This window comes from Corvus kubaryi, unplaced genomic scaffold, assembly GCF_017639235.1.
Source record: "Corvus kubaryi isolate FWS band 111438036 unplaced genomic scaffold, C.kubaryi_AGA036_p1.0 split1-37374, whole genome shotgun sequence".
NCBI classification, from domain to species: Eukaryota; Metazoa; Chordata; class Aves; order Passeriformes; family Corvidae; genus Corvus; species Corvus kubaryi.
The window spans coordinates 1,002,839-1,019,299 of record NW_024582079.1 but is presented as its reverse complement, the minus strand read 5'-3'; the positions used below and the strand labels follow the sequence as shown (position 1 = coordinate 1,019,299).

Genomic DNA, 16,461 nt, shown 5'->3' with positions numbered 1-16,461 from the left:
CCCCGCTCCGCTCCGCCGGGGCCCCCGGGGTCGCCGAGGCCGCGCCGCGCCCGGGACATGCGGCCGCCCCCGCTGGCGAGGAGGCGATGAGGCTCCGCAGCGGCACGGCGCTCACGCTGCTGCTCGGCTGCCTGTGCGCGCTGCTCTCGCTCTCCTGGTACGGCGCCTTCGGCGGGCACAAAGGTAAGGGGGGCTCGGCCGCCTCCGCGGGGACCCGGCCGCCGCCCCGCCGCCGGGGAGGAGGTGCAGGGACTCCGCGAGTCGGGCCCGGCTGGACCCTGGGGGTGCGTTGGGATCCAGACCCGGTGAGCATCCTGCGGGACCTGGGGGATCCCCAAGGGCTGGATCCTGCTGGAGCCCCAGGGGTGCGGACTCGGCGCGATTCTGTGTGCCTCTGGCCCCGCGGTATTCCCTGGCCCCCAGGGGACCGTGACCTGTGGGACCCCTGGGCCGAATGCCCGTGCCCAGATGGGCGGGAGGTGCCCCAGCCGGGGGTCCCTGCTCGTTCCCCAGGCGCGCTGTGGCCAGGGGTGCCCACGGAGGGTCGGGGAGATGTGGGGTGATGGACGGGCTCTTGTCTGGGTCGGGGTACGCTTGGCTTGGCTTTGGTGATGTGTTTCTTTGCACCCTCATGTTTATGGCCAAAACCTTCATGGGCGATGGGTGCCAGGTGGGTCAAATCTGCGTGGAAGGATGATGGTACCAGCAATTGTGGAGAGCTCTCAAATGCTGGGGGTTCTTTGGGCAAACTGATGAGCGGAGATCTGAGCAGCTCTGCCTTTCCTGCATGCATCTGTTGTGGCTCAATGCTGAGTCCAGTAACTTCAGTGGATGTGGGACAGGTGTGAGGACTGTGGCTTCAGCACGCAAATATTGGTGCTGGCTTTGCACTGAGTAGGCAGCTGCAGAGCAGAGGTGCAGGGCCCTGTCCCGCCGAGGCTGTGGAGGAATCCTGTGCAGATGTTGCAGAGATGCTTGCTACTGGTTTTTCCTGACAACACAACAGTTGCTTTTCTCCACCCAGTCTGTCACTCAAGCAGTGCACTGGACTTATCCTGGCCTGGAGGACAATTCTGACAGTTGCTTCTGAATTGTGTCTCTGTACTGTGTATGAGTGTGCAGCCTCCTACGCCTGTGGTAATCGCTCAGCTCTTCTAGTTGCTGCACTTTTAGAGGTCTTTAAAGGTGTGTGGTCTGACCAACCAGCCCTTGACTCTCTCATTGTATTTGGCATATAAGCATCTCTCCCTGCTGCAGCTGAGAAGCAGCTTTTTTTTGAGTGTAAGCTGTAACTTGATGGAATTGGAATCCTGTGGCACACCATGCACCATCACAAGGTGCAGCTTGTCCATGGTGCAAGGCTGGCATCAGGGCTGAGGCAGCTCTGGGGGAAGGTTTTGCTCTGATGGGCAGGATGACATGAGCCCATTCAGCCCCTTCCCTGGCAGCAGGGCAGGAGTGCCGGGGATGTGCGATTTACTCCTGGTAGCTGCAGGTGTCTGACAGGTGGCTGCTTGGACTCCTCTGCCTCATTCGTCACTGAAGGCTCTCCTGTTGTGCTGCTAAGGTTGTTTAAATCCCACCAGAGCTGCCTCCTGCAGAGGTTTGGGTGACAAGCGTTTGCAAGGCAGGGGTGCTGCCTTGGTACTGGTGGATTGGTTTGCTTCTGTTGGTCAGATTTTTAGCTGGCCAAAATGTTTGCATACCCAGGTGTTGGTGTTGTGTGTTGCTTTCAGACAGAAGTGCTAGACCACAGTACTTGTTCAGGCGCAGAGGAACGCTCGGAGAACTGCCCTGTGGTTACCCCTGAGCAGTGGCTTTGCTTGCAGCTTCCTCTCATAAATAAAGCAAAAGCAGCGTGCAGCGCTGTGTGGGCTCCGAGCAGCCCCTCCTGCTTTCAGAAGCAGGGTGGCCAACCCCACTAGGCAGTCTGTGCTGTCTGGGCTGTGTTGTCCTTTGACACACTTTTGTTTTTTAACAAGCAGCTTTTCCCTGTGGCTCATGCAAGTGCCGAAATAACAACCCTGGGTACCACTGTCCCTGTCCTTCTCGGCAGGACCCTCCCCGGGATGCGCAGTTTCCTCTGGCAGCAACAGATTGTCAGCAGCACACGGCGATGGCTACAACAGGTCACAGCCAACACGGGCCGGCTGTGTCAGCACAGCAGGGTTCCGGCTATTATGGTCATTTACGTATCAGGCCGTTATTCAATACAGAGCTGGAGAAGACCTTGAGAGGTCATTCAGTCCATCTCCTGCCCTCCACAGGATCGCTGATAACCAACCCCTTCCTGACAGATGTTTGTCGTATTTATTCTTAAAAACCTCCAATGACAGGGACTCCTAAGCTCCCCAGACAATCTGTTTGACATTTAGCAGCCCTCATATTAGGTTTTTCTCATGATTCGTACAGAAATGTCTTTTTCTTCAGTTTAGTTTCAGGATTTCTCTTCTTTTTTCTATTTATTGGGCACAGGCAGAAAAGTTCCTTCCTTCCTTTGCAGCAGCCCAGTAGATATTTCGAAGTTGCTACTGTTTCCTTTACTAATACAGATTAAACCACACTGGTTCCTTTGATCACTATTTTTTAGGTCATGTATTCTTGGTCTGCCTCTTGTTACTCTCTTCTGGACCATCATCCTTGGTGAGGAGTGATGGTTAACCTGGGATAAAGGGCTGAAGTTGCTGCTGTATTTTTGCTCAGAAGACTGGGGGTTACTTCATATCTTTTACAAACAGTGATCCTGTTTATATATATCCCACTGTGTGTGCTTTTCACTTTTGCCATAGGTGACTCATGTTTATATTTTTTATCCCATCAACCTTTCAACTATTCCTCTCCAGAACTTTTCCTGCTTTTCATTCCTTATCTTGTGTTTGCCTGGTTAATTATTCTTACCAAATTGCTTTACCTCATGCTTGTCCTTGTTGAACTGAGTCCTTTTTTTTTTTTTTTTTCCCAGACTGCTTCTTCTAAGTTATTGGGATTGTTTTGAATTCTTGTCCTCTTGCATGCTTGCAGTCCCTCTCAGCTTGGTGTAGCCTTCCAGGGCAATCAGCCTGTTTTCTCTGCCATCAGCCAAGTCATGGACGAGAACACCAATTGGTGGGGTGGGTTCTGCTGGAAGATGCTTCAGTAGGGTCCTCCCAGTCTGTGCTCATAGAGCAGTGCCCTGTTCCTGGGTGGTCTTCCCAGCAATGGTGGTCCCACCTTCAGACAGCTCAGGCCAGTCTCTGCATCCCTGGCTACGTTACGGGCATGTCCCATCAGACACTATCACAGGTCTCTGAAATCTTTGTTTCTTCTCCCCTTCCTGCAAGTTCTGACACCCTGTCACAGAAAGAGAGATTTGATGTGATTTGTTCTTGATGAGCAGAGGTTATTTCTTGCTCAAGTTCTCCTTGTCTTCTAAGCACTTCAATTGAACTTAAGCTGATTATTCTATAATTTCCTGCTTCCTTGTTCCCATCCCTGTATTTTTCAAAGATAGGCTTTGTGTTTTCCAGTCCTTTGTAACATCAGTCATCCCCTGTGAGTGACTGGAGACAATTCCCAGTGCTCTGGAGTTGCTGATGTCGTTGAGTTGTGGGGAACTCTGGCAAGGTGTCCACATTGCCTCCAGTGGGGGATAATATCATATTAAAACACATGTAATGCACTGCAGAGTCTGCTTGTCTTCCCACTCTGTGTTGGGAGGACAAAACAATTAATTGAAAGAAAATAAACCAGAACAAACCATGTATAGAGCTGCTTTTCTGAGACCAACTCAGGGCTTGTTTACCTGCTAATGGTGTTCTGCCGTGCTGTGGTTATTAGTAAAGTTTTGACCTCATGGTCTGCAAAAACAGATGCTGCCTCTTTCCAATTATAAATGGGATTTGAAATAGCCTGCTGGAGTGGGAAGAGAAGGGCAGCCTCAAATAGCACAGCCACTCACCCAGGCAGCCGGTGTCCAGCATCATGGGCTGTTCGGAGGTGGCCACGTGCTGTGCGTCACGGTGGTGGGTGTCTTGGCCAAAGTCTGATATTCTCTTTGCTGATTTTAGATTTAAATGTGGTTTAACTTCCCAAAACCATGAGCTGCCATGCAGAGAGCTCCTTTGTAACCTGGTGTCAGGTGTTGGATATGTAGGGTTTAAGGGTGGAGAATCAAGCCTTTGGGAAGGCACAGGCAGGTTTGGGTGTTAGTGTGCCCAGTGTGGGGACTCTAGGGGACTCAGGACTTACTGAGGGATCAGTAAAACCAAGAAGGTTTCATGACTTTAGGTAAGTCACTAGTACAGATGGGATGAAGACAAACAGTTTAACCTACCTGCAATTAAATTGTTGTGGTTTTTTTCATTTCCAATGGTGAAAACTGTTCATTTCTCAACCATAATGTTTATTCTTATCTTGACTGACTGAGCAGCCATGTGCTGCTTATACAGCCCTTCTCTTTGCCCCTTGCAGCCTATGCCAGAGCCATAAATGCTGCAGGATATTTGGGTTTTAAGTGTTGGGATTTGATTTTTAATTGAATAGGAAATTTTAAACCTTGTGTTGAACCTTTTAGGAGACTCCCAACATGCCGCCCATTGGAAATGCTACATTTCCAATGTAGAGGTTGACATTGTACCTCCTCAGTATGGCTGTGTAGCTCAGGGCAGGCTCTGTATCCATGTTTTTGTGCAGGCTTCCCCTGGCAAGTGTTCTCTCTGTCAAATTTTAATGATTTCTAGTTACCCACTGCCAGCCAGCTCCTGGTTTCCATTCTAAAATCCCAACTGCAGTCAACTCTGTACCTGTAGATTTGCCTGCAAAGTGGGGTTGCCCTTTGCATGGTGGCTTCACACCCTTAGGATCAATTGTGACTGTGTGGTATTTTGGACGCTCACCTTGTGGGAGCTGTTTTTCCCATGGATGTTGTGGAAGCGCTTCAGAACAGGCATGCACAGCTCCTTGAAGGACTCGCCACACACATCCCGGGTGGGTGTCTTGGTGCAGGTCTGAGCACAGGGTCTCTCCCTTGGTTTGTGAGCGTGGTGAGGAGCAGGATGCTGGGTTTGGTGGCTGTGGGGCACTGGCTGCAGCGTGGACATTGCTCTGGTGCAGCAGGGAGGCCTCAGGCAGCATCTTGGTAAGGAAATACCACTCGCGCAGTGCCGCACACGGCGGGATGCTCCGCCGCTGGGGGTGTCCTTTGTGGGAAGCAAACTTTGTCCCAGAGGGACGTTCCTCTGAGTGTGTTTACAAAGTCTTCTTCTATAGTGCATAAAAGCCGTGAATGCTAATCCGCTCTGGAAGCAGCAGAGTCAAAGCTTGATACCATTAAATACGAGCCGTGTCCTGCGGCATGTGGGGTTCCCGCTGCTTTTTCATTTCTGTTGCCTGCACCAGCTTGACTTCAGGTTTTTGTAGTTTCTTTGAGGTCTTGGGCACTGCCTGCAGCGAAATGGATACGAGTGAAAGCCCTGGTTTCAGCTGGGATCATTTCACTGCAACCCTTGCAAGCATTTCCCAGGAGGAGAGACACCAGCAGGAGACCCAGCGAGTGCTTTTGAGGGCTGAGGAGGTGCAGGCGAGGACCTGGCTAGGGAACCATGGAGTGTAGAAATCTGTCATTAAAATGCATGGTGATTAAAAAGATGTGCAGGAGCATTTCTGAGAGACTTTACGTGGCCTGGGTGATGCTCAGCAGACACTGTGGGAAATTGGTGGCTGGAATGCAGCAGCATTTGCAAAATTATCGCACCTGTGACTTGAACAAATTCATCCCAAGAGCAAGAGGCACTGTGCAATCTGTTGATATGCATTTATCGAAATAAGTAATTCATAGTCTGAAGTCACCTGTACTTCTGTTTTTATTTATTTGCAGGTTTTTTAAAGGCCTTTAAATGGGCCTCTTGACCTGTACTGTGTGTGCACTTGCTGTGTCCTGTTGCTGCTCCCACAGTAAGAGCTGTGGTTGTGTGATGGAGTTGAAGTTACAAGGGCTTTCTCCTAGCCTGTGTTCTTCAGCATAGACTCGGATTCGTGTCCTTGCTGTGCTGTGTCCCTCCCTGTCTTGGAAAAGTCAGCTGGCTGGTTTCATTCCTCAGTTCCCATCTGCTCTCTGGGGACAGTGACATCTCTTGTCACAGGGGTTTGGAGGACACAGCCACGCTTCTGTGACAGCAGGGTCTGTGTCAGCGCGTAGGAGAGGAGCAGGCAGAGGAGGTTAACACACACACCCCCAATTATATCAAGTACTTCTCTTGGTTTACTTCTTTTGCAGAACAAAACTCATTTGTGATTCCCTTTGATTCATCTAAAACAAATCATTGATTTGTACTTATATCCTGAATGTTCATTGATTATTCACTTAGTGTTTAATGTAAAACACATCTATAGCTGGCTAGTTTAAGTGAAGCTGCCAGTCATCTCTAGAAAGCCTTGAAGCCACTAAGTGCTGGACAAATTGCTTTAGCAAGAGATGGACAAGGCTGCTGCAGGTAGGCTTGGATTATCCATGGCCCTCCCTATTCACAAAACTCAAACCAGTCACCAAAGGACCAGTTTTTCTGATTGTGGTGTAAAGAAACACAAACAAATATCCATACTGGGCTGCCTGGCTCAGCACAGGCATCCACAGCCACCAGGACATTGAAGGAAACCCTTGAGGCTGAGCCTCAAAATAAAACCTGCCTAAAAATACTTGGAGATGATGCTTAATGTTCTAGGTGAAAATTTTCCATATCATTATTGTGCCAATTCTAATGCTGAAGTTTTCTTTTTCATGAGACGGAGACCAAGAGGTTGGGAGATTGGGTGGGTGAAGAGGGCTGCTGTGGTGGCAGAACTCACTGGGCAAATTAAAGGGTTGTGGAAAGTATTAAAATAATCAAAGAGCTTCAGTAGGGGCAGGCAGGTTAGCACTGTTAGGAGGAGAGGCTTTTCAGGGAGGGCTGATCAAGCATCTGCTTAGCAGCTTCCTGATGCAGGCAGAGGATTGTTGTCTTTGATGGAGGGAAATAAATTTTTTCTACCTTTTCCATTTGAATTGCAGCTTAGGGGGCTTTTTATTCAGCAATGCCCTTCTTGGGTTTATTTTCGAGCTCACATCAGGCTTCCCTGCACAGCAGGAAAGTCTGGGAGTGGCAGATTCCTGTATTAAATAATCTCTTTCTGCATTACTTGTGTCACTGGCTAATTCTCCTTCTGTTTTGTCCTGGTGTCAAGTCACATTTGAGTCTCAGGATCAGTGCATTAGCATGGATGTGTCTCTGATGCACACAGATGGCTCTGTAACTCCATCTCTTCTCCTGCCTGCCTGTCCCTGCCTTGGAGTGACTCCCCCAGTATTTAAATATTCCACCCCTCCTGTGCTACGTACAGGATAAATACTTACCTAAAGGTTAATCTGTATTTTGAAATGACTAGACATGCACACAAAAATGTCTTGTGCAAGATATTTTCATTTCTGCTTATATTAAAGTGGACAGCAGTAGCATTAAAATGTAAATCATTAGGCTTTAAAGAAGCTTCTGGGCAAGAATTAATCTCCACCTGTCTTTTAGTTCATGGTGAGTTTTGTTGCGTTACAGTGTCCATTTACTCGTGGCTATAATTGTCACTCTGGTTGTTCAGGAGTTGTTGGTAGTGGCAGTGCTGCTGCCTAGTCCATACCTGTTCCTCAATGAGTTTTCAGATCATCCTGATCACATTTCAAGTCTGCCTTAGAGCACTTAGGTTTTTCTTCTCTCCCTGCGATGCCAAGAGCTTTCTGGGAGGTTCAGCCTGGAGACCCTTTTTTGTCACTCACTGCTTGTACGTACGTGGCAAGAAATCTCCTGTGAATTGTCACACATTCTGAGGAATGTCACGGCTTAGGGAGGAGCCAGAGGTTGTGGTACCAAAAGTTTGTGTAGCCTTTAGAAGCTCTTGTAAATAATCAAAGAAACGCTTCTAATCCTGAGAAATGAGCTCCTTAAAGATCTGTGTATATGTATTTTATATTGTGAAAACAAGTAGTGGTTTAGTTAAAGCATAGTAGTGAGGCCAACCCTGCCCGTACCAAGAACTTCACACAGAAGCTGGAGAAGTTTTCTGAGGGAGAACTAAATTTCTTTATTCCTCTCCAAAAGACAGACACTCAGGGGAGCAGAGCTGCTGTGCAGTGTCCCCATGTGAAGAACAAGAGCAGTGTTTGTCTGTATCCTTTGCCAGGTGAATGGATGGATCTGGTGGTGGTTGAGCTCTCTCAGACTCAACCACTGCCACAGACAAGTACCTGTCGGATGAATTATTCTGTTAATGCTGGCAGAAGTGTTGTGGTGGTCTCCCCTCCCTCTGCTCTGTGCCCAGACTGTGATCTTTTACTTTTATTTGATCTCGCCTTTCATGTTTTAACTATTCCTTTTTCGTGCCATCTCTCATTGCACTCTCTGGAGCTGGCTTTGATATCTTTTCTCTTTGTCTTCTCTTTCCCTCAGTTTCCTCCCTTTCTTCTTCCTTTGATGCTGTAGAAAATGACCAGGATGGAGATCTTCCCATGTCTTCCCTCTCTTAACCTTGTCCAGTTCAAGTTATCCACTATTTGAAGAACTTTACCAGATACTCACCTAATAGTGTGGCTTCGTTAACACCAAGCAATGATTTTGGGTAGAAGCTGGTTTAGGCTGCCTGGGGAGGCGATGGTGCTGGTCTTTGCACCAAGTGTCAGGGGTTGCTCTGAGTCCATCTGGGTCCCAGGAGTGGTGGTGAGGCCAGGCACAGCCCCCCAGGACATAGCATCCTGATTCCAGAGTGAGGATATGCTGTGGGGATGTTTCCCCAGGCGTCACATGTGGGTGGCTGGTGCTGATGGGCAGCAGGAGCTCCTCCTGCACGTCATATATAGAGCTTCAACTAAATTGAAGGAAAGGCAAAAATTGTGTTTAAAAGGAGATTGATTTACTGACTTTGAGGAGCGAGAAGTATTTAGGAAAAAAACTGGAAATGCAAATTCTGGCTGAGCACAAGCTTCGTCATTTGATGGCTGAAATTCTCCACTTTGTCGTGCCAGTGAATCCACATGAAACATGTATTTTCCCCAAGCTAAAGAGCTGACCTGGGTGGGGGAGGTAAGTACTCAGAGTGGTGGATGAGCATAATTAGGACATGGATTGTGGGTTGGCTCTGTATAGATCAGTTTGTGTTTCGTTAATGTCTGGTTCCACCCTGTCTGTCTGTTTTATTGGATTAATTTATTACTTTCTGAAAGTGCCTCTCCACTGAGCTAAAATATCTATTTACGGGAAGTATTTGGTTACCATGAAAAAGTGTATTTGGCATGTGTTTGGCAAATATTAAGTACTTTCTTCTGTTTCTTTTGCAATTTAATCTTCTATTTATCTTGGGTATTGATTGCTGAATGCCTTGGTAATTATTTGCTGATCTTGAAAACAATGATTTTAGAGGCTTGAATTACTTTTGTAATATTAATCATTACCTTGGTGTGCTTGCCTCAAAGGATGGGCTCTTTCTGACAGCTCCAGGTGGACATTTACTGTCTGAAATGATGCCGCCATCTTAAAATAGCAAAATCATTACTGGTGTTTTGTTCCCAAAACTAAGCAGATACTTGCAGAGATGCAAACCTGGCAGTTGCAGTGAGCTCACAAATTTGCTGTTCCTCTTGATGGGAGGAGTGGCCAGATTCTGAAGTCAAATAAAAATGTGGTTGTATTCAGTTTCCAAATTAATTTCATGGTGTATTGGTCCCAGCTCTGGCGCAGGGCTGGTGGGGCAAGGGGCGGCCCTGCTCCGGTGGCAATGGAGCTCTGCCAGGGGGAGAGAAGCCACACTCCAAAGGGTCTCACACTTGCAAGTGAATGCGGTGCCATACAGAGGCACATCTTGCTTTGGGGGAAGGTGAGAAATTGAAGAGTCTCTGCTGGGAGCTGAGTAATTGGCACCTGCTATTATTGTGTCCCTCCTCCCCCTTTTAATAACTTGTTTATAGAGATAACTCTCCTACAGATCTCATTACACAGCCATAAAGCACGATTCTTTAAAAAATACATGCGTTCCTATTCATGTCAGGTCTGAATACCTACCTCCTTCATTTTCCATAAGGAGAAGGGATGGTTTTTGTGGTATCCAGGCATCTTTCCTCACTGCTGGTCAGAGTCAGGGCTGCCCGTGAGGAGACGATCTGTGTCCTTGCCATACCTGGATGGAGATGTAATCCTTCCATTAATACAAAACCTGGCAGGCAGTTAGAGTAGCTGGGAGGGGAATTTTGTCTTCTTGTTGTTTTAGGCCTTGAAGCAAGGGGTTGTGTTGGCTGTTTGAGTGACGCTGGCCTGATCTCCACCGGAGCTTGCACAGTGGCATACATTGCTGGGGAGCACGAGAGGTGACGTTTAGCATACGCCCCTGGGATTTCTAGTGCAGTGAATCCTGCTTCCTGCTCATGCATCAAGTGATACGTTTAATTGGTTTTAACAGTTTCATCCTTGTTCTTTTATTAGTGGATCGTGGTGCAAAAGGAAGCTGGGAGCATTTTTGGATCCTGTCCTGGGTAATTCGATGAGTAAGTCTTGCTGAGCTTCATCTCTGTGCAGGTGCAGCGATGCATCTCCTGCAGGGGATATGGGGGGAAGAGCGTCTCCTCCTCCTCCTCCCAAACACCTGTGTGAGGAAGAAAGAGGAGGAAAGGGCAAAATCATGTCCATGACAATTATTTTTTGATTCGTTTCATCACCTTATAGAACAAGAATGATAAAGGGAGCCTCAGAAAAGAGGGCATTCCAGCAAGCCCTGGCAGGGATGTAATCTTTTTTCTTCGTATTGAGGTATAAAGATAATTCCAGTCGGGATTGAAACAGTGGATGGCAAATAATTCTTGAACAATCCGCTTATGGTGTTCCAGGATGCGAATGAAAACCACTAATGGGATAAAGAAGGATCTAGATAATTATCTTGACTGCATTAAATCCCATCCTTTCAGGAGAATAGTCTTGTGTGGACACCAATTTCATGTGTATCAAATGCTAAAGCTGACTAGACATTTTCAGAAGCTGGCTGATTCCAACACAGCCATCCTCTCTTCGTGATGATCTGTCTTTTTTCTACCTGGTTGGTCGTAATAAATCTGATTTCTGGTCTCTGCTGCCCTGTTTCGTTTTTTCCCCCTCCCCACAGCAGGTTAAAGCTGTGACACACGTTCTCTCCAGGGCAGATTTGAAACCTCCTTCATCTTTTTCTCCTTTCATTTGGTCTGCTGTTTTGAGAGACTTCCTGGGGTTTTTTTTTCCCATTTTACAGCTGGTAGTGCTGTTGTTTTAAGTCTGACAGAAGAGCTGCATGTAATATTAAGGTATGTGAGATATTCTTTTAATTGATCCATTTTTTTTTCCCCATCAAGAGCTCTGTCCTGCAGTGTGGGGGACAGCGCTGTGCTCCAAAACAAATCCAGTTGTACAGTCAGCTAATGAGGCTCTTATTGTAGGCTCTTCGTGTTTGAACCTAATGGATACCCCATGGATGGAGTGGAGGATGGCAGAAAGGAACAGTTTTGTAGTGACTGAGACCGTGACATTTGGATGGGGTTGGCTCAGTTAACAGCATTCAAAGCTTTGCATTACAGAAACTCTGTCCTCTGAGACCCCATGGTCAGAGGAAATGGCAGCACAAATGCACCTCTAAGAATGTGGGTGACAGCAAAGCACCTCTAGGAAGTGGCTGCTTCTTCATTATCCCCCAGCTGCTCAGGCTGCTGCATTTTCCAGCTGTCAGAGAGCCATTTCTCTCCAGCCTCACACAAAGTGTTCCCCAAGTGATCTAAGGCATGTCTGAGCTGGCTGCAGCATCTTTTGGTGAGCCAGGCTGTGTGTCCCACAATGGGAGCAATCTGGAGACTCTCAGCTGAAGACGGCTGCCCACGAGCTGTCCTCCAGCTGGAAGAGGAGGATTGGCAGTCAGCACCATTTCTTTGCACTGCAGAGGACAGATGCTGTTCATGGCTGTTCTGTCAGGAAAGAGTCCCATCATTCGTTTGGAGAGCACCCAAATGCAGCTTCTCAGTGTCAGACCCTCTGAAACCACAAGGTTCCCATCTTTACTTGCTGTCATGGCAGCATTGTTAGGGCTCAGTTGTCTTTAGAAGTACAGAAGGGCTTCCTTGCTCTTAGTGAGAAGTCAAAGAAGAAATTCTGTCCTGTCCAAGGTGGACTTGGGTTTCCAGTCTCCCTCCTGTGGCAGAGAGAGGTTACAAGGGCCAGTTTTGTGCTGAAATCCAAGGGGTTGGTGTGTCTCTTTTTGCTGTGAACTGTAAGTTGCTCTTGACACCAGATTTGCTGTTCACACCACTGTGAGCTGTCACTTGCCTGTCCCATCTGGAGGATGTCCTTAGAGGCACATGAAGCTCAGCCCTTCCATATCAGGCTTGGATTTGGGACAGGTAGGCTGCACAAGGGTGTGATGTGCAGCTGGGCACACCCCGATAAAGCACTTGCCAAGCAGGGCTGTGTGTAGAGAAGAGGATACGTGGGATCCTTGCAGCCTCTGGAAGGCTCTTTAGGAAACGAGTCATGTTTAAAAAATGTGGTCATTTTTTGTTTTGGTGACATGGTTCTAGAACAGCAACTCTTAAGCTGAAATGCTCACACAGAAGTCAGTATCAAGGTTTCTTCACCTCCTGATCAGAGTTGTGTGCCCTGTGGCTCTAGGAGCAGGGCTGAACTTTAACAGTGATGCCTGGTGCAGGCTTTTGCCTAAAAATACTGACATTCTGCAAGAGGAGTCTGGCAAGGTCTGACAGCTGATTCCTAAAAATCAATTGATTGCTGTTTAAAATAAGATATCCATCCTACACACTCGTGACTTGCACAGAGATCTTGATGGGCATTTTCACCTGGGTCTTGGTATCACTGCACACCCTTCAGATGAACCACTCATTAAGAAATCTCATTACTTGCTCTGTTAAAGGTGTCTGGTTAGCTGAGTTGAAGTGTCCTTTCTCCAACCCAGTGTTGTGATGGAGCGGCTCCTGGAGCTGTTATGCCAAGTGTTACCTCCACAGAGCATTATAAACGATCTCCTGCCATCTCCTGCTTGGGTGAGCGCTACCCAGAGAGAAACTGTGATTTTTTTCCGGATGTCTGCACATCTCTCAAGTGACTTGCACGATGCACACACACAGAAAGGCAGATATTTCATGTCTCTTTGGAAATCTGTCAAGACAGTGGCAGATCACTTAGCTTGTGCTGTCTGTTCATAACTTCTAAAATGCAGGTCGAGGAGTATTGCTGTAATAGTTAAAGGTCAGGCAAAATTATACCTTTAGCCCTTTGTAGCAGCTGTGGCCATCAAAGGAGGTGTTTTACTCCTGGGATTGAAACTTTAAGCACTCGTCTCTTGTTCCACAGTGCTGGTTAGTTACTCTGCAAGCCTGCAAACCAAAGGTGGCCATTTCTGCAGGGGCTCATGGTACTCAGAGGCCCCAGTTGAGACCAGGATCCTCTCTGGTGTGGCCTGAATGTCCTGGGTGCACTGGGAAGCCTCCCAGAGAGCTTCACCATGAAAAGCTGGGCCAGGAGGAGTGGGTCCCTGTAGGTGAGGTGGTTGTCAGTGGCAGAATTTGAAATCCACATCAACTCATCAGCATCGTTTGGTTACCAAGGTCACTGCAGTGCTGCGACATACATGGGGATCATTTGCATCAGACTTCAGGATTTGATGGAGAGGAGGAAAGGGAAGATGTTGACAAGAGAGCGCTCGTAGTTGGGTAGAATTCGGATCACAGCCAGCCAGTGCAGAAAAGGTCAAGAAATTCTTTTGTCTGCTGGTGTGTGGCATAGCACACCGGCAGGAAGGTGTGGATTTTGTACATGCACTTTGTTTAGTTTGGCTTCCAGGAGAAGTCCTTATCTCTTCTCCTGCTGCCAGCTTCTTTGGACTTGCCCTCTTTCCCTCTGCTCTGCCTACATTTCTTGCTGTGATTTCAATTATTTATACCATTTCTCTTCCCCTTAAACTGCTCCACTGCCTGTGCACTATGGAAGCAGCTGTCGCTTCCCAAGCCTGTTCTGCTGATGTGTGAAGAGCCGATCCCTCTGCACACAACTCGTTAAGAGCATTTCAGGGCTCTTCAGTGTGGGCAGCTATGTGGATGTAAAATTGCAATTGGATCTTACCTTATGGAAGATTTTAAGTGCGGCTGGTGAAGTAATGATCTACTTATTAATGTCAAATAGCAGGAGGGAGCTGCTCAGGGTAACAAGAGGAAAGGAGGAAGAGTTTTGCAGAGGAGTGTGTCCCCTTCTTTTGGTGAAAATTAAGCAGCTTAAAACTAGAGGTTATTCTTCTCTTGGTTCCACCAGTGTACATTCAGCAGAATCTCATTAAAATAATTTAATTTCTTTTTGACACAGGCTGATGTCACAGAGGTGACAGGGAGGCGCGGCCTCACCCAGCTGGTCTGAATTCAGAGCTGAGGCTGAGAGAGGCAAATTCAGCCATCCAATTTAGTCCTCCCTCATTTTTACCTCTGCAGCACTAAGCTTGGAGAATGAGCAGAAAGAGTTTAAATCTCTTTCTTCATTGCTGCCATGTTCAAACTGAATTAACTCTCATCTGAAGGCAGCCTGTGCTGTAGGAAATATCTGCCATGGTCCAAACTGTGTTTTGAGGTCAGAATTAAAATGTATGTAACTGTTGAGCAGTGAGTAATGAATACTCAAATCCTGCTCTTTGCCAACAGTTGTTCTGCAAGATGTGATTTGTATACATCCCTTGTACCTGTGCAGGTACATGAATGTGTTATTAGAATAGGAACCAGCACAACATGTCACAGGAAAGAATGGTTATAAGGTGAAGCGGCTTGCTGGAAATTTAAATAATTTTTTATTTCAAACCTACATTTATTTATTTGACTTCTACAAATGTAGCTTCTAGAGTGTACTAGTAATTGATGTGAGGATGCAATTGTATTCATGGCACATCTGTGTCAGGGGCAGTATTTATGTGCAATGGCTGCTCCATGAAATATTTGTTCTCTCCTCTTGGCTCCTCCATCCAATAAGTAGACGTGAGCTCTCAGGGAAAGTGCAAACAATTTTTAGAGCTGTTCTAGATATATAGATAGGTAGATGGATAGATAGATAGATAGACAGATATAGTCCTTAAAGAATTTTTTGATTGTGTAACTGAAAAGAGCTTTTGAAAAGATAGAACAAGTCTCAAGTAAAGAATGGCCAGGGAGAGGCTGGTGCTTTGCTGTATTTGATGGGCTTTCAGCCTGCTAATGAAGAAAGCCTAATGCTCCCACTTTACAGAGTACTGTCTGAGGACTGAGACTCTTGGGATGTGTTTGAGTGCATGGGCTTCCTTCTGGCTTCTTTTGGATAGAGACCATTCAAGTTTGAAACAATTGCTTAAGTTCCTTAAATTGTGTCCTGTCTTCTGAAAGAAGAATTGCAGAGATAATTGCAAAGTAAACTGAGGAGAGGCTGACAAAAATGAATGAGGCAGAAGTTTGGGTAGGACTCGCTGTGTGCTGAAGTCATTCTTCTGGTCACAGTGGCCAACGTTGGTATCACATGTATTTCAGAGGTTAGTTATGTGGTACTGCCAGATTCCCAATGGATTAATGGATGTTTCCATTCAGACTGACAGCTCTTGAGGCCCCACAGCAGTAGGGTGAAGGTGGTGTTACTTGACTTCTAGACAGGGAAGTGGATTGATGAAAAGCAAAGCCCTCTACAAGGCTGGCTGGGTGTCATTCAGCCCATTTCACAGGTGGGAAATCAGGACACAGGAGAGGTTCCCAACCTGCTGGGTGCATAATCCCTTTGGAACCTCCCTCTGAGCATCTCTCCTGCAGCCCCTCAAACACAGAAGCCGTGTCTACAGAAGGATGGGTTTGTGTTTCTCTGCTGGCATATTTGTTACTGGAGGAATGGCATTTATTGGGATTTTCTGGGATATCTACACTTGTTCTGGGCTGGGAAGTCTGTGGGACTCGGGGCAGGAACTTCAGGCTGTGCCAGGAGGGCAGACGGAGCGAGCATCCTCTCTGCAGCATCTCACCCTGCTCAGCTCTGTGTTCTTCAGCAAGGCTCCAGTGCCAGACAAAATACACGTGGGGAGGCAGCTGGTGCCAAAGCTGCTCGAGGAGAGCAGCAGTTGGCCATTAGTGTGCTTAGAAGTTGGGTGGATTGATTGTGCTGCTGTGGAAACCCAGGGCCAGGGGTGGAAGGTCACGCCGCAGGCTGCTGTCAGCGCAGGAGAAAGAGGGAGATTTTTATGTTTTGTGGCGCCTCTTTTCCTACTTTGGAAAAAGGTTTTATTTTATGTGTCTGTGTAAATGCTTTATAACCCAAGAGCTGTGGGTACTTTGAGTAATTGCTCAAAAATTGATGGTGAATTTTGACCATGTACAGACAGTGCCTTCAAGTTCTGAGGATTCTTCTCACAGATTGTGATGCATTTTTTTACTGCATTTAAATGAGTTATTTT

At 47.2% G+C, this 16,461-nt stretch overlaps 1 protein-coding gene across 2 annotated transcripts in view; it reads left to right on the top strand.

The window, feature by feature from the left end:
* Positions 1 to 6: 6 nt before the first annotated feature.
* LOC121657768 (alpha-1,3-mannosyl-glycoprotein 4-beta-N-acetylglucosaminyltransferase B) overlaps positions 7 to 16,461 on the top strand; it is a 51,290-nt gene continuing 34,835 nt past the window's right edge. The window contains exon 1 of one of the 2 annotated variants that reach the window (XM_042013841.1): positions 7 to 183. In XM_042013841.1, coding sequence (XP_041869775.1) covers positions 87 to 183 — 97 coding nt within the window. In that variant the 5' untranslated portion in view covers positions 7 to 86. The remainder of the gene's footprint in view (positions 184 to 16,461) is intronic. The other variant, XM_042013843.1, reaches the window with a different exon arrangement.